The sequence below is a fragment of the Alligator mississippiensis genome, chromosome 2 (genome assembly GCF_030867095.1).
Source record: "Alligator mississippiensis isolate rAllMis1 chromosome 2, rAllMis1, whole genome shotgun sequence".
Taxonomy (NCBI): domain Eukaryota; kingdom Metazoa; phylum Chordata; order Crocodylia; family Alligatoridae; genus Alligator; species Alligator mississippiensis.
Window position 1 is genome coordinate 261,221,540 of NC_081825.1, and position 27,839 is coordinate 261,249,378.

General features: G+C 46.3%; 2 protein-coding genes across 3 annotated transcripts; one reads left to right on the forward strand and one right to left on the reverse strand.

The window, feature by feature from the left end:
• The first annotated feature begins 3,066 nt into the window (after nucleotides 1-3,066).
• On the forward strand, nucleotides 3,067-10,577 carry EIF2B2 (eukaryotic translation initiation factor 2B subunit beta). Of its 2 annotated transcripts, XM_006268357.4 has the most exons (8): nucleotides 3,070-3,297; nucleotides 3,771-3,891; nucleotides 4,562-4,710; nucleotides 5,905-6,068; nucleotides 6,423-6,518; nucleotides 7,589-7,726; nucleotides 9,150-9,216; nucleotides 10,044-10,577. In XM_006268357.4, the coding sequence occupies exons 1-8, from the start codon at nucleotides 3,135-3,137 to the stop codon at nucleotides 10,199-10,201; spliced, it is 1,056 nt and encodes a 351-aa protein (XP_006268419.1). In that variant the 5' UTR covers nucleotides 3,070-3,134; the 3' UTR covers nucleotides 10,202-10,577. The 2 variants fall into 2 exon arrangements, with proteins under 2 accessions (XP_006268420.1, XP_006268419.1); XM_006268358.4 differs by lacking the exon at nucleotides 7,589-7,726 and having other exon boundaries at nucleotides 3,067-3,297.
• A 1,157-nt stretch (nucleotides 10,578-11,734) lies between these two features.
• On the reverse strand, nucleotides 11,735-27,655 carry LOC102567928 (DNA mismatch repair protein Mlh3; the record flags this gene model as incomplete). The annotated part of the gene is made up of 11 exons (XM_014611250.3): nucleotides 11,735-12,176; nucleotides 13,042-13,193; nucleotides 14,449-14,527; nucleotides 14,962-14,985; nucleotides 15,949-16,105; nucleotides 18,944-19,052; nucleotides 20,596-20,667; nucleotides 21,535-21,607; nucleotides 25,547-25,651; nucleotides 26,815-26,885; nucleotides 27,541-27,655. Coding segments are annotated over 11 exons (1,050 nt in total), but the record flags the coding sequence as incomplete, so codon positions are not given.
• Between the last annotated feature and the right edge of the window lie 184 nt (nucleotides 27,656-27,839).

The following is a 27,839-nucleotide window of genomic DNA, read 5'->3' on the forward strand; positions in this document are numbered from 1 at the left end:
TCCTGTAGCTGTGATGGCTCAGGGAATACTGGACAAACAGGATTTATGAGCAATACTATAGCTGGGAGAGATGTTAGACAAGCTTTTGGACACAAAATGCCCTTGCTCATCTCTGGGCAAAAAGCTGATACAGCCTAAGCCAAGTGCCAGGTAGAACAAAGACTTTAATTTAACCCCATTTTATTAATGAAAGTGATTGCTTGTAGGCAGGGGGCCAAAGAGGATCCCAAGCCCTCACCTAGAACCAGCCTGGCACCCCCGCACAGACCCAGCCAAGCCTAAATGCTCAGGTGTATGCATACACATGTGCATGCACATACATGCATGCACCAACCAGTCAAAGCAATTCCCTGAGCCAATTGAGGCTGCAGGCAGGCCATACAGCTTTTCCCAGCATACATGGCTCCTACTGCAAAAGGTGGGGTCTACCTCAGGACTCCCTTGGGTGGGGAGAGAGGTGAGGGAGGGGCTCTGCATTGGGGGGGAGGGGGTGTACTCTCTATAGGCATATGAAGGAGGTTGTCAAGCCAGGCTCAGTCACAGCAGCATGGAGTATCTGGGGTGCCTGCAGAGACTCCAGGTGCTTCTGGAATGAGGCCCCAAATCCCCACCCAGAGAAAAAACCCATTGGGAGGCCAGTGCTTCCCTCCACCCCATTGCCTGACCTGAGTGTGGAACCCTGTATACTGCCCAAGCTAGGGTGGCCAGGCCAGTCTACTCCAGCACAGATTCCTGGCTCAAAGGCCTGTTCTTCTGGGCATCTCAGTGTTCCCCCTTTCCCTTCAAGGATGACTTCTAGGCCCTCAGAAGCTCTGTGGGAGGGGGGGGGGGGGGCTGTTAGACAGTGAAAAGTAGCAAGTCTGGATGCTCTAAGTGATTAATCATCCTGTTACACAGCCTCTCAAGCTCTGCTCCACCCTATGCCTTGGTGTCATTTGCCCTAGCCCCAGACACTGTGTAGGAAGCTGGTAGGGAAACAAATCATAATGGGACCAGAGAAGCGTGAATTGGAAGTAATGAACATCCAGGGGGTCCCTGGCCAGCGTTTCCTGGATGCTTCTAGCACAGACCCACATGGTTTGGTTTTCATAAGCTAATGACCAGAGGTGGGGCCTGGGAGTGGAATGGCGTTGGGATGAGAACTGTGCTGCTGCGACTGCCCGAGATGTGGACTCCACACTCCCACAACTGGAAACAAAGGAGTAACATTCCTGTCTTATGCTGGGTAGGTTTTGGCTTCACCAGCAAGGACAGCAAAGCTGCCAGGAGCTGCTCCTTTCCCCACCCATTTGCTTTGGCTCTAAGCTTCTACAATATTGCACTGTCCAAAGTAAATGCTATGTGCCCCACACCAGACTCCTGCTGCTGTGCCGCGCAAACCTCCCCTTCCCTCCCAGCACAGGCTCCAGCTCAGTCACACTCTCCGTCTCCTTGTACAGACTCTTCCTGCTGCTCCCCACATGCCCAGCCCCCCATGGTACAAACACCTGTGGCATGGCACAAACCACATACTCTCCCTATAGATGCAACTGCCTTCTCTACAACCAGCTGCTTCACTTACTTAGGGCAAAATAATTTTTCCCTCTCACGCCCCATCTCACACTCCACATGTGGCACCTCATTGCAGAAGGGGAATTTCCCCAACAAGAGGCAACTCAAGGCCCAGGACACGACAGCAGGTGGGATCCGCTCGTGAGAGGGCAGCCACGTCTCTTCCACTAGCTGCCCAGACCCAGCTGCCTGCTCATGTGATCCAGGTTCATTTATCTGCATCTGCCACTAGGATGCCTTTTGGGATGGAGCCTTGTGGGCCTCAGTGGTCAGGGCAGCCTAGGGTACATGCAGGGTCTCTGCCAGAGGCCAACCCATTCCATTCCTCAAACCTGCCAGCACTCACCATTTCCCTCACAAGGGCGGACTCCACACTTTCCAACAGGACTAAGTGGGAATCCCTGCTTCGTCCCCTTTGTTCCACCATGGAGCAGCCTGGGAGGCGCTCCCAGCTGCAGGGCAAGTACAATGGGAACAGTGCCTCCTGGCTGCAGCCACCCACAGCTACCTGCTGCCAGCATCACGCTGGGTGGCCCCTTCCAGCCACCTAGCAAGAGCTCTGTAGAAACAGGCTGCCAAAACCGTGGGGTGAAGGTGCTGGCTCAAGCCCAGCATGACCTCGGCAAGGCACTTCTTGCCTGGGAAGCAGGAGCAGCGATTTCTCACCTGCTGCTTCAGCACTGTGGGAGGCTGCAGCAACGCACCCTAGACAACCGGAGGCAGGCGCCCACATGAAGGGCTGGGGTGTGGGGACGGGGCTGCAGCTCGTACCCCTCCGAGGGACAGGAACGGCTAATGCCGAGGCCCCGCTTGTCCTCCCTGGGAAGCCACCAGCTGGGCTTTCTCAGGCCGTTTGCCCTGGAGATTTTTCTTCCCACTGCTGCTCCCACCCCGGCCCAGCTGAAACAACAACCGGGGCGGAGGGGCGGGGGTGCTGAGCGCAAATGCCTTGTTATTGCAGCCGGAGCCTGGGACTCCGAGCCGGCAGACGCAGGCGGACAGGCTGGAAGCGGCTCCAGGCGGCATCGCCTCCGCGGCCCCGAGGGAACCAGGGACAAATCGGGCTGCCACGAGGGCACGGGCAGAGCCCGGCCAGCCCGCAGCGCGGAATGTCTCCCCCGGACGCTGCAGCCAGGAGCCGTGGGATCACGGCTGGCTCCCGCGGGTGGCCGGGGGGCGGGAGGGAAACCGCACGGAGGCCCTGAGAACTGGCGCGGCCGGAGCCGGGGCGCTGCCCCCGCCCCCGCGAGCCCCCAGCCCGGCGGGTCCCGCTGGCGGCGACTGAACCCGCAGCGCCGAGCACGGGCCGCTCCCAGCGCCAGCGCCACCGCCACCGCCACCGCTGGAGGACACCGGGGGGGCGGGGTAGGCGGGGCTAAGCCAGAGTTCGAAACGTGACACATCATCGAACCCGCTCAAGCGTCCCGCGCCGGCGCGAGAGACGGTCTCCGGATTGGCTGACCGGGGCTTCCTCAGCCAATGGGAGGGTGGGACTGGTCGGAAGCGGAAGTGGTCCGTTCTCAGCAGGATCCGGGTAGGGGTAGCAGACGTGGTTTCGTGGTTCCGCCGCCTCAGCTGCCAAGATGCCGGGCGCGGCCGAGAAGGAGTTGGAGCTGTCGGAACAGATCGAGGCCTTCGTGGCGCGGCTGAAGCGGGGCGGGCAGCGGCCACGCTCCGAGGAGACGGCACGGCAGACGCTGGGACTGCTGCGCAAGATCATCGCCCGCGGCCGCTGGGGCAAAGCTGGTGAGAGCCCCGGCCCGGCGCCTCTCTTGGGCCTAGGCCCTTTCCCCCCCGACGGGGCGGGATCCTGCCCCCTTCTCTCGCAGCCAAGGCAGGGCCGGGCGGCAGCGCTTCACGGGCCGGATCCGGATCCGGCCCCGGCACTGCCCGTCCAGCCCACGAGGCAGACATGCAGTAGGAGTTGGCCAGAGGCGGTGCGAGGTATCTTGCTCAGCTGCAGCCCCGCAGGGTCCGGGAGCCCGGCAGGCTGGCGCACCCTGCTCATTTTGACTCCGTTGCTGTCCGGGGCCAAAGGCTTTCTTTTATTTTCTCAGCACTTGCCCCATCGGTTTGCTGGAGATCCTGGCACGGGCTGGGCCTGGTGGCTGTAGAGCTGCTTCAAGGGTGGGTGAGCTGGAGGCTGGTGTTGGGGCCAGCAGCTGTGGAGCTGCATGAGGCTGCGGCCTGGTGACCACGTAGCTGTGCCCTCGTTTCAGGGGAGCTGATGGGCCTCATTCGGAAGGAGGGCCAGAGGATGACAGCAGCCCAGCCATCGGAGACCACGGTGGGCAACATGGTGCGGCGAGTGCTGAAGATCATTAGGGAGGAGTATGGCAGGTGAAGTCCTTGCACCCCCATCACCTGTGCATCTTCCCCATAGTCAACCTGGGAGAGGAGCTGACAGTGTCCTGTGGACCTGAGGGGCACCATCCTCTCTTCCTTCTGCTTTTGCAGGACCCGTTCAGGTGTCCAAACAAGATGCACATCTCCACCCTCCCTCCTCCCAAAGTCTTTTCCTTTTAAGGGTGAACCTACCAAGTTCCTCTTGTGAGACCATTGGTAACACCAGCAAGCCCTATGGTTCCCCAGTCACTGACTACATCTCCACTCAAAGCTCTGTTCAGTGTAGATGTTGCTGCCGTGCAAACTCCTGAATGCTGTGATCTGACACTTCTCTCCCCACTTAGTAAAATGCAGGGGAGTTTTCTGGGTGACACAGCAGCCTTGCGCAAGGCCCTTCCCTGTGCCTGCTGCAGCTGTCGGAGCTGGCTCACTGAGCTTTCAGAGGGTATGGCTTATTGGCAAAGTCTCAGGTGACTGTGCAGTTGGGGAGCTGTGTGAGAGAGTGGGTGCAGCTCCCTTCTTCAATGCTCCCAGTAATCAGGCTTGCTGGTTCTTGGTCCTATGGGGACAGCATGGTTCAAATCAGCTTCTCCTGAAAGTTTTTGTCAGGTTAGTTGGTTTGTCCTGCTCCCATCCTAGTCTTATGGCCATGTTCTCTCTGCAGGCTCCGTGGGCGCAGTGAGGAGAGTGACCAGCAGGAATCTTTGCACAAGCTTCTGACCTCTGGGGGACTCAGTGAGGACTTCAACACCCCCTTCGCCCCACTCAGGGCTAACGTGATTGAAGCTATCAATGAGCTGCTGATAGAGCTGGGTATGCAATGCAGAAGGACTTTCCCATTCCAGGATGGGACTGGAGTGGCTTGCTCATGGGATGACGGGGAAGGGAAGGAGAAGTAGGGGGAGACCCAGTTCCCAGCTCGCGTGGGCACTGCGGGGAGCTGTGAGGCTCTGTCTTGCAGGTGAGGTGTGTCCTAGAATCTGCGCACATCTAGTCCTAAGGAAAGAGTGGAACAGTGAGGGACCTGTGAGGTGTTGACAGGTGAGATTCTTCCCACCTGTGCCCATGGGAAGATCTGAGCAAAACCCTGTCTGCAGGAACATAAAATCTTGCCTGCATGTAGTGCCTGAGGTTGAGTTCTGCTGTGCTCAGGACAGCATGGCCTCACAGAGACTGAATGAACTATGCTCCTTCCCTTGCTATTGCACTGTGTAGGGATGGTCCCTGCAGCCAAGCATGCAGCTCTGGAGACAGCCAAGAGGAGTTGCTGCAGTGGATTGCCTCCAAAGCACCCACTTCCTAGGAGCCTCTCAGACCCTGCTCTGCCCATCACGTTGTCTTTATTCACAGGTCATCACTGCTGGGGCCAGCCATACTGCCTGGTCTCCCCTCTTAGTGCTGGCAGGCTGTGATTGCCTCACAAATCTCCCTTTGCTACCAGGAGGCAGCTTGTGGACTGGGCAGCCATTTAGGCTGGGACTGATGCTGGAGCTGGTGCTATCCTTTTCACTCCCCTAGTTATGAGACTTTTCAACACATCCCATTTCCCTGAGTAGGCAGAGGGCCTGTGAAAGTCAGGGTGCTTTGTCTCCATTTTGCTTCAAGGGCATGTAACAAGGATCTGCCTGGGTTCTAGATGAAGGCCACAGGAAGTTGAGCAGTTCTTGCTGCACAAAGGCCAGTGTTGCTGCCTGAACTAAGGGTGATGTGATGTAGAGCCTGGCTTGGGGATAGCGCAATTGCCGAATTAGGTAACCAGGAGCCCCTGTTGGGGCAAGAGACACTGTTCCTTCTCCTCAAGGGATGGTAGATGAAAGGATGCTGTGCTGTCAGACCCAAGCTCTAAAATGTGTGGGGGTTTTTACTCATGTGGCGATGATTCAGGGCATACTTAAGTGGCTGTGGGCTTGTGTCCTTTTTTCCTGTTGGCATTGGTCTGGTGCTGGTTTCAGCATGGCAGTTAATGGTCCTGACATTCCTCTTCCTGCTGGCTTCCTTCCTTTGCAGAGGGCACAACGGAGAACATTGCAATGCAGGCATTGGAGCACATCCACTCCAATGAGGTGATCATGACCATTGGCTACTCTCACACCGTGGAAGCCTTCTTGAAAGAGGCAGCGCGCAAGCGGAAATTCCAAGTGATTGTGGCGGAGTGTGCACCCTTCTGCCAGGTAAGACCCTGCTTGCTAATCCCCTCAGCTCAGCTGGGCTGGGCAGTGTTTCCACAGAGCTCTGCCTCCAGAACAATAGGGGCAGGAATAACATGAACTGCTGCTAATTGGGAGGGAATGGCCAGGCTACCACAGGGAATGGTGTAGGAAAATTGACTGTGGCAAAGAGCCGGTGGCAGGCTCTTTGCTTCTCCACAAGTTACCAGATCACAAGACAATGTATGTGCTGTATTGTTTTTGGGTTGTTTTCTGGCTCCTGAAATGTAGCTCCTGACTTCAGGTGAGTGTCTGTGGCACTCAGCTCAACTCAAGAGAATCCCTCCCGTGACTCACCAGAATCTCCCTCTAACACAGGGTCACAAAATGGCCGTCCGTCTGGCTGAAGAGAACATTGAAACCACCGTCATGAGTGATGCAGCCATCTTCGCTGTTATGTCTCGAGTCAATAAGGTTGGTTTGAGAGAGGACACTAGGGGATTGCTGATGTTCAGACCTTATTAGGTCCCTTTGGAGGCAGTGGTGATGGATGGATGGGCTTCTGTCAAAAGCCCAGATAACCTGGGAAGCAGGAACTAGAGAACTACTTCTGTCCCAAAAGGGTTTTAATGTTTCCACATTGTAGCAATAGTTCTAGTTCCCACACAGGGCTGGGAGAGCAGAGACCAGCCGGCATGATGACTGACCACATAGTGACAGTTCCACTGGTAGCCTTTTATACATATTCTATCCCCAGCTGCCCCTCTTCCGAGAAAGAGGTGTTACAAAACCCAGTGACACAGTGGAAACAGACACTTGAAAACAGGTGCTTGTATCTGGGGGAGTTGCAAGGTGTTATAACTTTTTTTTGAGCTTCTAATGAAAACAAAACAAAACTGCCTGACTCTAGAATGGCTAGGGACAGGGGTAGAACTCCCTTGCCTAGCTCACAAGTCATGCAGAAGGCTGTATGGACAAGGTGTGGTGTGGTGTGAAAATATGACTGCTGGGCATCCTGACTGCAATTCCTCAGTCTTGCACAGTTGAAAATACAACACCATGGTCTTGTGACAGGTGCATGTCAGAATCCTGAACTCTACCAGTTCTCCTTAGGAGATCGAAGAGTTTACACTGTGGGCCAATAGCATTATCCCCATTTTACAGAAGGGGAAAGTGAAGCATAGAATGGTGAGGTGACTTGCTGAAGGACAAGCAGCAGGCTAGAATCAGAGGCAGGACTAAAACACAGACTTTCCGAGTTCCAGGTTGGTGCTTTCGCCACTAGGGCAGACAACAGTGCTCTAACTTCCAATTGGCCTTAAGTTGTGAGGTCTTGGTCTAGCCAGAGGGAAAAATCTCTGTGCAGAATCAGACAGAATGGATTGAGCATCCTACTACCTCTGGCACTCCAGCCTCTCCCCCTCTGTCTCTTCTTAAAGGGTGGTAGGAACCTGAAGGTCTTTACTCCTGGTAGTGTGAAGCAGCAGCTGTGGATATGAAGCTCCTGTTCTAAGTCACTCCTAATTCTCACTTATATTTGGCAGGTGATCATCGGTACAAAGACTATCTTGGCTAATGGTGCACTGATTGCTGTCAGTGGGACTCACACCCTGGCACTTGCAGCTAAACACCACTCCACTCCCCTCATTGTCTGTGCTCCCATGTTCAAGCTTTCACCACAGGTAGGGACAACAACTTTAGAGGGAGCAGATGCTATAATGTCAGAGACAGAGTTGGGGAATTCTAATAGTTATGAAAGCAAGGGATGGTTAGCACCAACTGGTCCAAGTTCAAATGGGGCAACCAGCCCTGATGATGTACCTCCATCCTAGCCCAATGAAACCCTCAGGTCTTTCCACTATTCTAGTCTCTCTTTCTCCAGCACAAACTGCCAAACATGCTGAATTGTTGGGGTGGAGACTTAGAATGTTGACCACCATCTACCAGAGACCAAGACTGTCAACATTACTGTACTTAATCCTGTAGGGATTTGAAACCACATCTTTGGAGATGAAAGGTCATTGCCAGTATCCACCAGGGAAGTGGAAAGAAGCAGTATTAGGACTTTCCTGCTTTGCTTCTTTCGATATAGTCAAATAGGCCTAGTCTTCTGTCATCAGAGAGCAGGTTACAGCAACAGTGGCCCTCTTCAAATCTGGACTTTCCTGTAGAGCAGGGATGGGGAATGTCTGACTTGTGGGCTGGATCCAGTTGGCCGGGGGATCCATTTCCCAGCCACCTCTGCCCACATGGCTTGTGCCAGTCTCCACAGAGACCTCAGCCACACCTGCAGCATGTGCGGCAGAGCAGCGCAGGGGGCTGCTCTGGAGCTGCCAGGAACATGGGCAGCTTGCTTCAGAGCTGCAATCTGTAGCCTGCATGCTCCAGGCAGGGGCACACGTGCAGGGGATTATGGCTGTGCCCTGGTTCCTTGCAGCAGTGATAGCCTGTCTGGAGCTGGGGCAGAGCCACAATCCCCTGCACGTGTGCCCCTGCCTGGAGCACGCAAGCTACAGATCACAGCTCCAAAGCAAGCTGCCCCAGTCCCATGTTCCCAGCAGCTCTGGAGCAGCCCCGTGATGTTCTGCCATGCGCGCTGCTGGTATAACTGAGGTCTCCATGGAGACCGGCACAAGCCACATGGGTAGAGGCGGCTGGTAAATGGAGTCCCTGGCGGCCCAAAGGTTCCCCATCCCTGCTATAGAGTGTCCAGAATATAGGTAAGCATAAAGGAATGAAGAAAATACAGCATCAAGGGTGCCACATAGTTAATGCACAAACATGATTCCATTCTGGCCTGTTGGGGTTTTTCTAAGTTCTTTGCTACAGAAGAATTGCTCTAGTATTTTTCTGTAGTCAAAAACTGAGTGAAGATTAAGAGCTGGCATTTCCCAAGGGGTGCCTCAAATCTATTGAGGAGTGCTTTGAGTCTAAGAAAGTTGAGAACCACTAAGATCACAGCTGTAAAGTATGGATGAATGAGAAAGCTCTGTTTCCTTTGCTTTCACCCTTCCAGCCCTTGTGCTGAGCCTTCATGTAGAAGAAGGGGGTGGGTGATCTGTATTGTTCTAAGTATTTTTCTCTCTCTCTCTCTCTCTCTCTCAGTTCCCTAATGAAGAGGATTCATTCCACAAGTTTGTCTCTCCCCAGGAAGCGCTTCCTTTCACAGAAGGTACTGGTCCCCCCCCATTACGTGTTTTTTTTGTTTGGAGTGTAGTCATATTGGCCCCAAAATTCAGTCTTTGGCGCTCTCAGTATTTATAGAGGATTATCCTGTAACCAAAGGCAGGATATTTATCCTGTTGAGGTCCACAGTGACTCTGACCATGGTCCTATCTCGCTTTGCTGCTGGGAAGAACATTCAGACAAAATTTTTTCATGCTACCTTGGCTGTTTTGCTCCTGCCCTGAAGGACTTTACCATTTACATGTAGTAATGAAACACTTGAGGTGTGAGTGGTGACTCCAGATGGAGGATGGCCTACCCCTACCACATTGGCAGAGAAACCATGCTAGCTACTTGTTCTGCTCTTGCTAGTGTGGCTTTTAGAGTTTAGACTCTGGGTCACTACAGCTGGCTGAGAAATAGCTTGTTTTCTCTGTCATTGGCCTTTCCATGCAAGGTCCATCTTCAGAAGGAGCTCCAACGCTTATTATGTAGCAACTATCTTCCAAAGCCACGCTTCTGTGGCAGAACCCTGCAAGTAGCAGCATGGGATCGCTTAGATTTAAGGCTTTCATTTCAACTTACTGCAGTTCCTTAGTCTGGGGGTTTTCTGGTCGCTGCCAGCAACTGTCACAGCTGGGCCAAATACTGTCATTTACCCAAGACTGCTGTATACCTGCTACTCCAGTTAATCTGGCAAGGCAAGCTGGCAAAACAAGATGTGAAATATTGGTGCTGGCGGCAGTAGGGCCTTGTCAGTTTGGTTTCAGAGGGCATGGGGGAAGGCCGAGCTGCCACATTCATTTCTAATACAGTGGCTGTTTTTGTTTTTAGGAGAGATCCTGGCAAAGATCAATGTTCACTGCCCTGTGTTTGACTATGTCCCACCTGAGCTCATCACTCTCTTCATTTCCAACATTGGGGGTAATGCACCCTCCTATATCTATCGCCTCATGAGTGAGCTTTATCATCCTGATGACCATGAACTCTGAGCTCCAGTGACTCAAAACACCTCACTATGCAGACCCTTCCTGCCTTGATCTTTGTGAAGATACAGTGGTTAAATAAGCCCTTTGTGGAAGAAATGAACTTAGTCTTCAACAGGAAGTGCCTGCCTGGTGTAATGTTTCCTCCCCTAGCCAAAAAGTACCAGTGAGCAAAGCTCTTGCACTGGATTTGCTCCCTGTGTTTTGTTACATGTCATGTGGAACAGTCTTTAACCTGATTTCTGGCAACAGCTAGTTCTTTTTTGCATGTTCCATCTCCACAAAAGGCCCAGTTCAGTGCTGCCTAAAGTGTGCTTGGAATTTTTTGGTGTAGCTAAGCTGCCTTGCCTTGATTTGCTATAATAAAGGTGGCTCACTTGTCTCTTGGCTGTTGACTTATCTTCCATGCAAGAATAAGTTGCTTCTTTAAGTTGCAGTAGGCTGATCATCACTGTACCAAAAATGAGAATTTGCTAGTAGCGGCCTGATATTCCTTCTAGTACAACTTGGGAGACTAAAGGTCTGTCTGACTTGTTAACTTTCTGGACTGATTAGTTTTGCTGTACAGCTAATCAGTTGTCTGCAGCACAGTGCTAAGGTGGCTACCCTGCTTCCACTTTGGGAAATAGTGTGCCTAGAGAAGAGTCATGGACTTTGGCATGGTGCCATCTGGCACAGTAAGTTAGCTGTAGATATGTCCTGGGAGTAGCTGCCTCTGGCACTATGACAGCAATTCTAATTGAAGCTGGCTGGGAATTTGCAACTACTTTGGTTGGAAAATGTGGATTTGTTGAAATAAACATTACATGGGAATGAATGTGTTAGTTCTAACAAGGATGGCATTTCTGCTTAATGCCAAACAGACCCCTTCCCCCATCGCAGCAGCTTGATAGCGAATGCATTCACATCCACTATCAAAGAACAAGGTTTAAGTCCCTGCTCTACCTATTTCAGACCAAGGTCTCAAACCTCAGTTCCCATGTCCATGCACTGCCAGGATACTTAAAAGCATCTGTTTTCTCCTATTGCAGCTTAGCACTGCATTAGGAGAAACTGTGGGGTCTCCTGGGAAGGGAGAACCATTTCTAATTTTAACAGTGCACAGCTGTGTTACACTGCAGTCTAGGGTAGAAATGGAAGTATCCCATCTACTTCATTTTGTTTAGCTTGTAAGCATTGCTACAATAAGATTCTTGACTAATTCAGGCACTTACCTATTGTAATGATGCATAATATGGTGCTGCCTATGAGTAAATAAATATACATCAATAATATCTCTTTAGTACCACAGAAATAAACATCAACTTAACAGAAATTGCAGTATGATATGAGCTTGTATTTCACCAAGACAACATCATCAGGCTCTAGTTTGGAAATCTTCCATAAGCATGGTAAAATGAGTCAGGGAACCGCAGCAGCTGCAGGCAGGAAGAGAAATACCAAAGCCAGGCCTCCTCTGCATTAGTTTCATGTCAATAGCTGGAATGAGCACAGCCCACCTACATCATTTTGTGGGCAAGCTTACAATCAAATACCAAATGAAAGTGTATTTAGGTTTATTAATAAATATGTAGCCAAAGCACTGTAAATACATAGACTAAAATCATCCTCACAAGGAAAAGGGAATTCAGCACCTGCAAGTGGGAGGCAGATTCTAGCCTTGAACGACTGAGAATTGAATAAAGAAAACCATCATTCTCAGTGTTGAAGCCACTTCCCTGAGATATAGCCGCCCTCTCAAGCCACACTCCCAGGGCTGATCTCTACTCCTCAGCAGGTTAGCTATCAGGGCAGGACCTCTGCTTCTGTCCTGGCTCAGGAGGCAAGTCCATGCAGAATGCTGGTTGAAAGGAGTTGAGTGACAACAGCACTCTTGGGATCCTGGTTTTCACCGCTCAGTTCCATGGTGATGTCTTTGTTTCCCAAACAGCTGCCAGGCTTGGGCCATTTTTCTCAGTTTAGCCAAATTAGGTTTAGGCTGCTGGGAGAAAAGAGAAAAAGGACTTCACTGACCACCATAGTCCCTTCCAACAGTGAGATGTTCAAATGCTTTATCAAAGCTGTGTCTTAAATGACTTCCATGAGGACCCAGTTTTGCAACCTGAAACAGCACATGGGCAACAAGAGAAGTCATGATTTTGTGTGTCACTGTTCACATTTTGCTGGTTATTCGCTTTCTTCCCACTTTATAGTCTCAAATTAGTGAAGCAATTGTTTTGTACCTGTTTTTGTCACAACTTTCTTCACTATTAATAGAACATCCAATTTTACACACCTATAACATTTACCTATGCTGGTTAAGTGCTCATAGGTTCAGGGCCCTCATCACTATCCTCACTAGAAAACCAAGTGCATATATTTGGACAAAAAACTAATCAGCAAATATTATGGGCTCAATCTGCAACCCATGTGATATTCCGATATACTGAACTGCTCTGACTGGGCAATGTTTCTCCAGCAGTGTGCCACTGGAAGTCAGTGGGATTTGTGCCTGTAAGTGCCTACATATGGGCTCAGGAGCCTAACTTCAGGCTCTAATCTAAACAGTTGTAGGTCTGAGTAAATAAAAAAGTTCATGAGTGTTTAATATAGGCAAAATTTAAATAAATATTAATGGGGAAACAGTGCCCTTGGGAAGTGCCCTTTGTGCCCAATTGCGTCATCCATTTATAAACAATGCACCAGGGATTAATATAAGAACAGTAGGAGAGGGACACGAATGACAGCTTTAAACATCACACATCTGGTCAGATACAGAGCATGTCTGATTTAAGATGCAACCTGGCTGGAAAGGCAGATGAATTCATCCGCCCCAGACATACCACCTGCAGTGCTCCACATTGTACCTGCTTTTCCTGTGGCAAGTGGTCTATATCTGCAAGGGGTAGCATGGAAGGTCTCCCATGAGCACACTGGAAGGGCAGCTGGCAGCAGGACAAAGCTTCAATAAGCTGGGAGCTCTCCTCCATAGTCAAACTGTCATTGAACTTAATAGCTCCTGAAAAGAGAGGTGAGATGCAGCAAGTGTTGGCTAAAGGAATTTGACTCAGCTAGCAAGCTCCCCATCAGGGATTTTGGAAACTACAGCAAATAAATAAAGGGCATCACCCTCCTTCTAGCCCCCTGAGACCACAAATCAGAAGAACATGCTACAATATAACAGATTTGGAATTTGGCTTCAGTTAATTAGCCTTTCCAACACAAAGACTGGCTTTGTCATGGTACAAACTTCATTGTCTGGTCCTTGGCAGGTGGATGGTAGGACAGCTTCCTTGCTTTCCACCTGATGTTACTTACATGAAGCACATGAGCAGTTTTCTCTAGATATGAGAACAAGGCCACTCCACAAATGAGGAGCTACCAAAGCAGAGAGATACTAAATATCAGCTCCAGATGCTAGAGTCACCAGTTATTCCTGAGTGTTTAGTGCACTAAATACAAGCAGGCTACTAAAAGAGTCATCTTATATTTTTACCAGTCCCTCTTCACAGACACCAGGAGTGACATCTCTGATCCCATATTCAGCAGCATGCATCCTGCAACTCAGCAATGGCGCTTAGTCTTTCTCTTCTAGATAAAGGGAGGCTTATGTACCCTCTGTCATTTGGAGAGTCAAGTGGTGCAAATCAGTCCACATTTGCCCTTTGGCAATGGAGGAGTATATTAATGCAGCATGCAACAGTCCAGCTAGTACAAAGGGATTAAAAACACTGCTGCATACATTTGTGATACCTGCTTATTTTGGGGCCCTTGCACAACCTTTCAAGTCCTTTGTATTCCCAAAATAAGAATACTTCCAGGTCTCCAGGACACCATGTACTGCCATTTCTAGTAGTTACCATTTGAGGGCAGACAAAATGGCTTGAGGGTACTGCTGCTTAAGGTTCTCCCTGCCTGTTAAAGAGCACTGATGCAGGACCTCCCTCACACCCTCTCCTCCACTCCATGAACTGCTTGTTGAAAGTCCTACAGCTCACATGAGTTGGTGGTCCAATGGCTCACACTGGTTGGTGCACATTAGGACAGCACTGTAAGTGATTCTGCTGTGCAGGAATGTGGATTACAACCACACACACACACAACAGGTATGGCATCTTTTCCCCAAGTAAAGCTGTCCAAAGGGGAAGTTGTTTCCTGACACTTAAGAGGCACCCTGTCTAATGATGTGCCTCCTGCAACTCCTGGAAGAACTCTGAAACCACAGCCCCAGAGAGTACACTGCAGAAACGGAAAGGTAAAGAATGCTCACTTACCATGGCACGCTTGAGAAGCCAGCACCTTCAGAAATGTCAGAGGTAGTGTCCCTCGTGCTCCTCCTGTGGTCTGCAGTAGCTAAAAGTAGCAAGGAAACAGCTTATCTTTTCAGCTAGTTTGAAAAGAAGGAAGAATTGCAGTATTAGAGAAGCTATGGATGAGGAAGATCTAACGGTCCATCTAGTTTCCATCTCTCCACTGTCAATCCCTGATAATGACTAGTGCACGCTAATCTCCAGGGCTTTGTCCTGTGGAAAGAAACAAGGCTTCCAGTAGAACGGGTGGGCAATTATTTTGGGTAGAGGGCCGCTTACTGAGTTTCAGCAAGCCATCAAGGGCTGCATGACAGGCAGCCCGGGGCAAATTAATATTAATTTTCTAAATTTTTTAGGGGCCCCGTAGGCCAGATAGAATGGTTTGGCAGGCCGCATCTGGCCCCGGACCACATTTTGCCCACCCCTGCAGTAGAAAGACTAGCCTCCAATCCTTCCCTGAAAGAGAGAGCTACTTACCTCAATTTGCTCTTGAATTAACTCCTGGAAAGCAAAAGACAGAACAATCAGTTGCTATTCTTTCCCCTTCTCACCTTTTCATTCTACTGCCCCACCCTGGCTATGTTTACTGTATTCCCCATTTTAAAAAACAAGGAAAGATGGAGGGATCTGAGCACCAGCCTGGGTTGAGAGAGCCACAATTCCTTCCCTGCAAAAGACATCCTGGACAAGTCACTTAGTTTCACCTGAGTTCCCTACCTGAAAAAATGGGGATAACAGTACTCTGCTTCCTCATATGGGTGGAGAAGCATGACCAACTTTGGTACAGTGAGCAGATGAGGACCATATAAGTACCACAGGTAGGTAAATAACCAGCCTAATGTAATCTTTGAAGTTCACTGCAGTTTCCCTTAGAAGGTAGCCAGAGCAAATTGATTAGGACTCCCAAGTTGGGAATCCATTCACCTAACCAGAAAGGAGGGGTTTCCACCCTGGAGAAAACACATGACAATCTGTTACACCACCAACTCTGCTGCAGTACTGCTCTAAGGGAAGGAGGCTAGCCGCTCACACAGGAAAACGGAGGATCCACCCTAATCAGCCTTGCTTTCCTCATTGCTGACCACTGTTTCTCTCTACAAGTCTTATTTTAGTTATATTAAAATTAAAATAGTAGTCATTTCTCTATTCACCAGACCAGACTTTGACACAATTAGTAAGTAAAGCTTTCTTCTGTTTTATTCTGTTACAAAAGAACAGTGCTAGGAAGTCAGGCTCTCCTTTTTCAGTAGGGACTACTTTCCTAATGAAGAAGAAAGAACACCAGCTCAGGCAGCAGTCATAAGGTCAGATGTCACACATAAATAGCTTTGCTGAAAGCACAGATCCTCTGGTGTTTGGCTGCCTCACAGAGGAGATACTTTTCCAATATCCTGCACCATAAATATAGAACAGAATGTCACCATCACAGAATAAGTGGACCCCAAACCTGTGTTCACAACTGACCTCCACAATGCTTTTAGCTACAGGCTGTCTTTTCCGTCGTAATTCATTGGCCTCTCTCTCCATGAAGCACAAGGGCACTTTCCCCACTAGAATTTGGTTCCTGTTCTCTGGAAATGATAATCCAAGGCCCAAATCCTCCAGGCTTTTGTAACAGCACCTGAGAAGAAAACCTCAGTCTTAAAATACAAAAGCACCTCTTTCTCAAACACCAACAGGCGTGTTTCCAGAGCCGGACATTCTGGACCACTACTGAAGGTCCTACAGCAACTCCCCATCTCCATCACCTGTCTGATGGCCTCTTGGGATTTCCTAGCAATCTCTCTCTTTCACACCATATTCCCCTCCCTCATGTCTGTGTAAACTGCTTACTTTACATTTCTGAGATCTCAGCAGTTCCCTTTACTACATAGTGTTTTTGTGTAGGAAATGGTTCAAGTAAAAGTGGCTACATTATTCTCTATACGCATAATACAGAGAGTATATATATATTTTTATATAACAATCCTTAGGGACTGTGGCCAGGGACCAAGACTGTGACACTCAACTTTAAAAAGGATTTTCAAATAAAGAAGCAGCTAGACAAAGATACTCTAAAGTTGATTCAGAGGAAATTAAAATGATCAGACTCTTCATGAACACTACTTTTAAAACCATAACAGAAACACAACAAGCATCAATACTCCTAAAAATGAAAGCAGAAAAAAAGCCACTGGGGTTTCCCGAGTGTGTCCAAGATGATATTGAAAACTAACAGGGATCTTTCCAAAAACATGAAATCAAATTCTAGAGAAGGTAACAGAAAAAATAAACTACAGTAGGTAGATGAAAGTTTGCTAAGCTAAACAGTAGTTTGAAGGACAAATAGTTAAACACAAAAATAAATACCCAGGATACTCTAAAGAGCAAAACCAGAGACCATGCAAGAGAACTGATAAATGCACTGTCAAGTAGGAAGGGCCCAGCTGAGGAAGATAAGCATCTGGTATCCAAGAGTTCTGCAGCAGCATGAGCATGGAAATGTCAAAATATGCAAAAATGTGTACTCTCATTATAATTAGCTATTACAACAGAGGAATGGAAGTAAGTAACAATTTCTTACTAGTGGGATCTTATCCCAGTACCAGATATATACGTTGAAACAATAATTAAAAGCAAGCGTAAAATAGCAAGATGATCATGATATAAAGTAGACAAACCAGCTTCCAAAGGAGAAAATTATGCCTCTCTCATCTGCTTGAATTCCCCAAGTAGGTCAGTAAAATGTAGGAAAAGAATACTAGCTGATAAAATTTATGTAAAGCTCTGACAGTGCCTTGCACAAGTGGCTAAAAGCATCTGAAGTAGCCACAGAATGAAAAATAAATTTTCATGAAGGGTAAGAAAGAAGCTAAGGTCATGAACAGAAAAAATATATACTGGGTTTAAATAATACCAGTTTACTGTGGGTCATGCTGGACCGGTGTAACTATTTTGTCTCTATGTTCCTGTACTGGTAGAAAGTGTAGCTGTAACAACGCTGTCATTTTAAATCTGTTTAATCCAGAATGATTCAATTCCAGGCTCAAGTCCCTGAAAAAACAGTAATGAAAAAGGTGGGTGGATCCTCCTCCCCTTCATTATTTTTTTGTGACGCAACTGTAGGTGTAAGATGAGAGGGTTTTATAAAAATAGATGCATTAATGGATTCTCAGGGACGTGAACAGGATGGAAAAGGATCATACCCAACTGCCTAAGTCCACGTAGCTAACTAATGGATGGAAGAGAATCTGACCCTAAATTTCCATACACACACATCTTCTAAAACTGTATATAGTTATGTCTGCCCACAGTGTGAGACAGAAAAAAAAGGAGCAAAGGAAGAAAAGGTCAGTTTTCAACATACCAAGAATTCTGCAATATAACCAACATTTTGAAATCTGTGTATTAACAATTTAGAAAAGACAGTGAACACTGAGGCACCCAAAGTTGTAGAAGACATAAAAATAGTTTACAGTAGTTGCGACTGAGATAAAAAAAGGGAAACCTCAGAGGAACCTAAAAAACCCAGGAAAATAACAGAAGAAATTGTTGACAAATGAAAACGCATACACATTAGAAGGAAAAATCTGATCTATTCCTTTACTTTTTTGGCTCCTAGAGGCCCCTTTACCAAGCAAATCCATCCCAAGCACAAAGATGAGGAAGCCCTGTAACTGTAAGCACCCACCCTACTTGATTTACTCTATTGTGTATTATTATATTGCATGGCAGTCCCCAACATGGGCCAGAGGCCCAATACACTTGGTGCTGTACAAACTCAAAACAAGAAAATCTATGCCACAAAGAGCTCACAACCTAAAGAAAAGGCAAGAGGTGGCTCTAGACATATGGAAGACTAGAGGATAATGAGGTAATATTATTCAGCATAGGCAATGGTCTCAGCAAACCAGCAACCTAACAATTACCAAGTATTTTGTAGGCATGAGCACAGGGAAATTTTAATGAAGACAATGAGGAAACTTTATGGATGCTTATAAAGAGTTCTTTCTAAACATGAGGGATAGCATGGGAGAAAACACAAAGATATTTGATGTGAGGAAAGACAGGAAGTTCTCAATAAAACCTTGATTAATGCTACAGAGGTTTAAGGAGTCAAAACCAAATCTGCTTTTATTCTTCCAAATTCTTATACGAGTGAGAATTCCTGACACCAGCCAATCCACCATTCTGAAATATCTGGAAAACAATGTTCACTGCTTATTCAATGCAGTCACTTCAGTTTTGATCACCTGGAAGAAGGAAGAGTCATTTCTGAGGACTTGCCATGTGTATTTCCCAATAATACTCTATTTTCCACCCCTCACATTGTGGCTCTTGGAATTCAGCATGCACCTCCTAAAAGCAAAATGTAAATAATTTCAGCAATGGCTGTGGTATGCAAACAGCAAGCAGAGTCCAGACTGTGGTACTTAATGGAACCCTGTCCAAGATACTGGAGCTCTAGGTTACTACTAACCGTAAGAGTCTCCTTTGTTCCTCTGTTACTTCAATCTCCAATGGAGGACAGATGATGGAGGACAGTAATTTCTTTTTACCAGATACTGCAGATGGTTTCTCATATGACTCTGTAAAATAGATAAAGTACCACTCTTAAAATATCTATTTCTGTATTATCCTCACAAGAGTTCCTATCGTGGGTCAGAGCTCCAGTGTAGCTCTCTGTGTTTAGATTAAGCAGCCATAGATTCTTCCTTCTAGGACTCATGGGGAATACTATGGAAGAGATGCAAGGTTTCTGGGGAGAGGACAGTTTAATATTATCTTAGCATCCTCCTCCAGAACTGAAAAGCAATCATCATAAATAGCAAGAGTTGTTGCTACAGTTATCTCAGCTCATGAGACGTCCACTTGTTCCCAGAACTATCTGGAATAAGTGCAGAGTCTCTACCAAAATACCATGCATTAAATATTTCCCCCTTGCTGCCAAAGGGGTCCTTAATCTTTATTTTTACCACAGAGCTAAAACAAACAAAAAACCCCCCCAAAAAACCCACCAACAACAACAACAAAAAACCCAACATTTTTTCCTGGAAGCTTTTAGACTGGAAAAAAAAGAGAAGGTCAACAATCTTAAGTGAATACTGAATGGGCATCATGATTTCCAGCCAAACTCTAACAAGGCCAGAGAAAAGACCATTATTCTTCTGCAGGTAACTTCAAGTGACTACTACTTCTTGGGTCCTGCCACAGTTATAGATTTTTCCAATACTGGCCACATAATATGGCCTAGTGTATAGCCTTGACAAGGTCTTTCACAGTGCACAGGTCCTCCAAAAGCCAGCTGTACAACTGATGTTTATGGTCACGGTTCACCCCAGTCACATGTGTCCAGGTCAACAGAGTAACCTCACTTCTCTATGATGTCTTTGAACAGCCGACTCACGTTCTAAGGCAATTTAAACATCTCCACATTGACCAATCTTCCTTTGTACCTGCAGGAAAGGTGTTCAGTGATGTCTACATGCGTTTTGATATCCTTGTTAAGTCTGTCAAATGAAACTTGCCACATTTCCAATCATATTGCAAGTGGAAGTGGTTTTGTTGTGGCTAAAAATCGCTATGTAGTGGGTATGTGGCATGTTACAGCTGTTGCAATTGTTTCATTTGGCTTGTAACTGCTCTTCTAATTATGGAAATCATGGTGATTTTATGTTTCTGTACTAAGCATGCCATTTTGTTAAAGCACAAACAATGTTGCCCAAGCTCTTTACTCTGTGACCCTGTGCATTAGCTTCCACAATGTACTCTCTTATTAACATTACTCTATTTTCTCTCCATTGCTTCTCCTGTCACCCTTATTACCCTTTTAGATCTGGTCTATTTCAATTTAAAATTCTTGTTACCTGGAACAAGAATCGCCCCTCCTAAATACTTTGGAAGACACCTAGCACACATTTGGTTGCCAGTAATACTTCTACTAACACAGGATGATTGCAAGATCTTATGGGTTTGTACAGAAGGAAGGATGAGGATTCTAAAGGATTCCTGCACGTCTTGGGGACCTTTACACTTAATATAACCAAAATAGCAATATTTCTTACATAGACAGCTTTGTGTTGCACGCCGATGGGGAGTGAATAGCTCATCTTGAACCATGTGAATTCTCACCTGCAATGAGCTGCTCCAAGCGGATACGCTCATGGGCTGCATGCTGATCCACCAACACTAGCAGATTACCATCTAGCAATGTTAACAGAGGAGGTTAACTACAAGTACCATCATACCAAACACCTGCACCAACTGGGCAGAAAAATGAGATTCACTCATGGCTCACTCACAGATCAGATTTACTACGTGGGGATCAATCTCTTTAACAGAACTAAATCCAGGAGAAAGCTAAGTTAAGGGAATATAAAATAATGCAGAAATGATATTTGGGGCACAGGTGGGGAAATACCACTTAGGCTGGTCAGACTGAGTCTCTATTTTTGTAATGATGTCTGCGGCTAATTTCCTTTGTCCATGTCTAAAAAGGAGGTCAGGTACAGTCCTGTTCCAATTTTTTTAAACAGATTAAAAGAAAATATGAAGCCACTGGGTTTTTTAATGCTTTTCTCATTTAACTCATGTCAGTTTCAATACAGAAGGTGTCCATTAACTGAAAATGGAATCTAATACCTTTGCTAATTTGAAATACAATATGTTTCCCTATCACACTCATCACCAGTGCATACGAACAGCAATTTGAACAAGTCCTTCAGGAATGTCCAAAATAAACAGAAAAAAGAGTCAAGATATTCTAAGTGAAGGCTAGCACTCTTCTAAACTCACTACTTTGTGCCAGCTTCACAAGACAAAGACAGTCTTCTTGGACTTTGTTTTTGATCTCCTGGCTATTGTTGACTTTCCTTAATATTATTGACAAAGATTTTGCATTTGTCAAACAACACTGAGATTAAAAAAAACCCACACTTTTGAAAATGTCTATTTTTAGAAGCACTTTAAAATTCCCATTTCTGAACTACGACAGCATCCAGCCATGATAAGGGACACTGCAACTGGACTTGAAGGCTAGCTAATTTAGGCTAGTAATAACAGTCTTCTTACCTGAATATTCATTCACTTCACTCCTAGTATTGATTAAACAAGCAATAAATTTATTGTCCACTTGCTGAAGAACCTGTAACATAATTCAAAATAACCATTTTCTATTGGCAAGACCATTTTCAGAAGGGAGACATACATCTTTATGGAAGAAAACTACTCTCCTCTCCATCTGTTAACCTCACAATCATTGAATAAGTTGGAGAATGGAGTCCTACCTATAAAAGTGAATGCGAAGATGATACCTCCATATCGCAACATCTTCTTTCCCATATGTTTCAGACATATCTGTTGCTTTTCTAACAGTGTTTTTAAATTCCTTTTAGTCCTTCCGAGGCCACACAGCTAAGAGTAAATGAGCTGGATTCTAGTCCATCTTATATACCAGGGCTGTCCAACTGGCAGACTGTGGATCAGGGCAGGCCCCCAAAGTGTTAGCATGAGGCCCATGGGCTCCCACCCAGCCACTAGCCCCTCCACCCAGTTGCTCCTGTCCCAGCAGCCAGAAGGTGGCTGAAGTGCCCGAGCTGCATGCACAGCAGCTGGGTAGTGTGTGCAGGTGGAAGAGGAAAAGCGGGTGCTATGTGTGCAGTGAAAGAGAGCCAAGCTACCTTGTGCTGTGGTGGGGGGCTTTCTATGTGGTGCACACAGCTGGGAACAGGGGATGTCCTGCTCATGGGCTGCGGAAGGGAAGAGGGAAGGCAGGCTGCCTGTGCTGCAAAGGGGTGTGGTGGCTGGGCTGCCTGCACAACATAAGCATCTGGGAGAGTGTGGGAAGCAAGTTGCTTATGCCATGTGTGTGGCAGAGGGGCTGCTGCAAAGCCTTCGCAATTGGCAGTAGGGGAAGCTGAGCTGCCCATGCTGAGTGTGCAACAGGTAGGGAGGGCAGGTTCTGAACAGAGAGCACTTGCCCGCCCACCCACCCACTCAATGCATGGCCCATGGGTCTGCAATTTCCCAGCTGTCTGGAAGCTGGACAGCCCATTTTACATCAACAGACTCTTTCACTAAGTCCCAGTAACTTGCACCCCTGCCAACTCCTACATGCCAGTGTAGCCATATAAGGGTAAACAAAAATATAGTTTGGCTTGCTGAATCTTTTCCAGATTAGATGTAGGAGATAGAAAGAACCCAGTGTGACTTTCAGAGCTCACACTGAGAATTCGCAACTAAAAAATATAGACTATATTTGCTCAAATATAAGATGATGTATCCCCCGTCAATCAGCATGGGGCCAGAGTCAGGCCCACAACACCCACCCCCCCCAGCACAGATCACATGGTAATTCTTCCCAACCAATCAGCAGTGCTGACACTGCTGCATGGCGGCTCTTCCACTTGCTGTGCTCCAGGGAGGGAATAAAGCCCAGACAGCCTCTGACACCAAGGGGAGAGGGGGAGAGGGCAGGCCAAAGATGGAAGAGGCAGAGGCAGAAGCAGAGGCAGAGGCTGTGTTGTTCAAAGAATCACAGAAAAGGACTGGAAAGGACCTCCAGAGGTCATCTAGTTCAACCCCCTGACTGAGGCAGGATCATCCTTATCCAAACTATCCTATACAATCTTTAAGCTAAACTCTACATAAGACTATGGTCAACCCTGACACAACACAGACCTAACACCCTAACCTGCCACAGGTAAAGCAGGGGAACCATGGCAACCAATATCCCGCTTCCATGAAATATATACTTATATATGTGAATATATACTTGAAAAGACCTTGGGTAGAGGGTCAGCTGCTAAAGAGGAAGGCAAACCCCCCCCAGTTTGTACCAACCTGACCATGGGGTAAAATTACTTCCTGACCTCAAATATGGTGATTGGTCTGACCCTGAGCGAAAAGGCAAGACCCTCTAGCCAGGAACCTCCAGCTTTGATCCCAACAGAAGCACTGTCATACCCTAGTCAAAGTCCCTAGTCTTGGCTGCAGCCAACACCCAATGCCTCTGAAGAAGGCTTAAAAAATCCCTGACACATAGCAGAAAAGGATGCCCAGAAGCACGGGAAATACCCATAGTAGAACATAGGCACAACTATGCCTAGGTCATCCCTGACCAATGGCTGTCCAACCTCTTCTTGAATACCTCCAATGATGGAGAGTCCACAACTTCCCTAGGCACTCTGTTCCACTGCCCTGCTGTTCTAACAGTGAAATTTTTTTTCCTGATATCCAGTTTAAACTTACTTCGTTGCAGCTTCAAGCCATTGGTCCACGTCCTCCTCTCTGCAACACCAGAGAAAAGCTGCTTTCCTTCTTTATGGCAGCCCTTCAAATGTCTGAAGACTGCTATCATGTCCCCACTTAAACACCTTTTCCACAAGCTGAATATGCCCAGCTCTTTCAGCTTCTCCTCATAAGACTTGCCTTTCAAGCCCTTGATTATCTTTGTTGCCTGCCTCTGGACCCTCTCTAACTTCTCCATGTCCTTTTTAAAACATTAACCCCATAACTGCACATGGTACTCCAGTTGAGGTCTGACCAGTGCCAAATAGAGGCACTATTACCTCCCAAGTCTTGCACATAATGCTTCTATCAATGCAGCCCCAAGCTGCATTTGCTTTTTGTGTGGCTGCATCCACTGCAGACTCGCACGGAGTCTGTGATCTACCAAGACTCCATAGTGCTGCCATCCAGCCAGGTGTCCATTTTATTTTTTTTTTATTATTCCTCCCAAGGTGTAGCACCTTGCATTTGTCCACATTGGACTTCATCCTCTTAGGTCTAGCTCAGCTTTCCAATTTGTCAAGATCCTTCTGAATTTTGCTCACATCCTCCAATGTGTTCTCAATCTTTTCCAGTTTCTTGTCATTTGCAAACTTACTCAAGAAGCTTTCTATGCCAGCATCCAAATTGTTAATAAATATGCTGAACAGCACCATGTCCAGGACAGATCCCTGTGGGACTCCACTCGAAGTCTCCTGCCATTCTGACATGGACTGATTAATAATTACTATACCTTTTGCTTGTAGCTATTGAGCCAGTTGTCTATCTTATAGTAGTTTTATCCAGCTCACATTTTTCCAGTTTGTTTACGAGATCATGCAGGATCTTGTCAAAAGCCTTGCTGAAGGCCAGATACACTATATCTACAGCACTGTGGGGGAAAGAGGCAGAGACTGTAGGGAGCTGGGGGTGGACAGGTGTAGGTGGCAGGGGGGACAGAAAGGCTGCAGGGAGAAGTGAGGGGGCAGAGAAGGGGGCAACCTGAACCCCCCACCCCCACTCCCCAGCTATTGCTTTCCCTGCTGTAGCAGTGGTGGAGCAGGGACAAATTCAAGACAACCCTCCAATAATTAGTTTCTATGCTTGGAAAAACAAATTTATACATGTTCCATATATAGAATCTATTTATGGGGGTCATCTTAAATTCAGGATTGCCTTGGATTTGAGTGTATTCAGCATTAATTTTTCAGTTTACAAACAAAACTTTTGATAAAGAATCATTGAGATATGGTTGGGCTCCACATTTATGATGCCTTTCTTAGAATCTGACTGACCTACACTCTAAGATGAAATTTAAAGTCCTTATTTGAGATCTGTGATTTGTTACTGAAACTGCTCAGCTGAAGGTCAACATCATTCAGACAAAATGATTTGAAAATGCACAAGACGCAGTTATCAGAGATACCAAATTAAGCAAATAGCCATAATAAGTAACTAAAAAACTGTCAGACAATACATTACTTAAACAATGCCAGTGATAATTCTGCGTATTATAAAGCAGCAATAGCAAGGCTGGTTCTTGTCTTAACTAGCTTTAAATGCAACCACTTTAGAATCACTCTGCAGATAACTGTTTACAGTCATCTAAGAGATGGTCTCAAAATCTGGCTTGATAAGCATATCTGTTGCCACTTCTCACACAAATCAAAAATGTTGGGATTTTTTTGCAGATAAAGAGTGTTATTTATTTCTCTGTCTCTCTCTCCCACTCAGTGGAAAGGCTCACACATCCTATTTGGCCATGGCTGTTGAAATACAGCTGTTTACACAAAGCACTTATCAACTCTTACATTACCTGCATTGAATGAATCATCTCCTTGGTGAAACGATAGGGATACAAGATATTATGAACTTTCACAGCCAGATTCCCAGCCTGGCTACTACTCACATCAACAGCAACCTATGAAATAGAACATCACAAATCATTTTTTAGGATACAAGCATGACTTGTGAGTTTAAGGTCACAAAAATCATATTGCCAACTTTGAATAAGACCATTCTAGAAATGGGTTCCTCTGTACCTGGTACACTGATTCTTCTAATAAGAACAGCACTAATTCAAAATACCATCTGGCAGTCCCTCTGCTCCCACTTCAGCACTCACACACATCCGGATAATAAGAGCTATTTCAATGAAAAGCCATTAGACAACCTGAAATTAGTTATCAACCTACACATACACATTCAACGCATTGCACATGAAGGAAGATGAATTATCCCAGAATGACGCAAGAATTCATGTTACTGTAACAAATTTGCTAAAGAATTGTTCCCTTTCGGAAACCTAGCAGCAGGTGGTTTGCTATTCCATCTCAATTGTATACAGGTGGAAATAGTTATGTACATATTGTACATCCTGACTAAAACGGTATGCTCACACATTACCCCATAACTACACAGGATGTAGCTCTAAAAGCTCCAACTTTTATTTTCCCTGGCATATTATCATCCTGCCAATACTATAAAAATAACCCAAGCCAAATATGTTTTTGATACCCAGTTCTTACTCATATAACAAACATAAATGTGCTTGTTTTTCTCCTCCCTAAAAAGGACAGAAACTATCCTAAATCATGCTATGGAACAGTGTTTTATCTTTCATCAAGATAGCTAGTTCTGTAGTTAGACATAGTTAGCCATGTTAGTCTGTAGTCAAGCAGAAGGCAGGGTAGATTTGCACCTTCTATACTAACCAAAATATGTGTGTGTGTGTGTGTAAACACATATATACACAGTACAAGCTTTCATGAGTTGAAGCTCTTCATCAGATGCTGTGACTTCTGTAGTAACAGACATAGCCTACACAACATTATTGTTTCCAAAAAACACAAGGTACAGGATCATCCATAATACTCGTCTTAATCTGCATAAATTAAAAAAATGGGACTACTGTATAAACATCTACAGAACGGTATAACTATCAAGTATCTAGGTACACATATAACAGACTAAATATGCACAGTGGTTCTAGTACTTGCCATTCTGATCCAAAAGTCACAACATAATAGAAGATGAGACTGAGATGACCCCACCCTGCAACTGTGGATGCAAAATAATACCTACCTCTGGGTAGCAAGCAAATATGGGATTATCCCAGCCAGACAACAAGGACTGGAGAGAATCAGCATCAGCTTCTAGGAGAGAACATATGTAAAACATGGATTCATAGACACAGAAAGGAAAGTCAGCAGACGATGTATTCATTGTTCACTCCCACCAAGTTGCCCCCCCTCCAATTTCACATTGGTCTTTTTATTCTTGAGGAAAACAGATTAACAAGGGAATGCAGGATTGTGCCTTCTTACTGTCTGTTGGGACTAGAACTCTAGGAAGCTTCTCTGATTTCAATATTATACACACTGCAGCACAATCCAACACTCCCTGGAAAGAAAAAAATAAAAAGATGAATAAACCTCAGCTACTCACTCCCACTGGATAAAGACACATACCAAAGTGGTAATTTCACCCCTTGTTAGGGAAGAGAATCCTAAGAATAAAACCCATTTTTATGTTCTCTGGCTGGAACAGAGACAGAGAAGAGGATTAGATAACTGCTCTTTAAACTATTAACATGATTTTACAGAGAACTGGGCACTTTGTCCTGTAAATAAGCACCCCCTAACAGACTTCAACTCTAATTCTTTAGTATATTTTCAGACACACACAAAATGACTCACACTCCCATTGTTAACAGACCTTGAGTAACTATGAGTTCCTGTCAGGACAGCTGGAAGAATTCTTGGGTTTGTTTTTAACATAGTACTCTATGTCCTGGCAAAATAACCCTACCTCTGGAATGCTGGCTTGCTAGAATCCTCTCTTCTCGAGGTCTAGGAAGGAAGGGTAGAACAAGCTCACTTCTAAAGGGATAGCACCTGCACTGAAACCCTGAATACACAACAAAAAATTATTGCAGCAAGTTTAACACCTGGCAGAAAGCTAAAATAAATATTTAGAGGCCTGTGGTATTCACATGTTTATAAACAAAGACATTAGTGTGCTCATCCCTGTACAACACAGAGGAAGGCCTTGTGCTGCCCCACAGAGTTTGCAGTTAAAACTGGAGAAATAACAATTAAACATGCTGG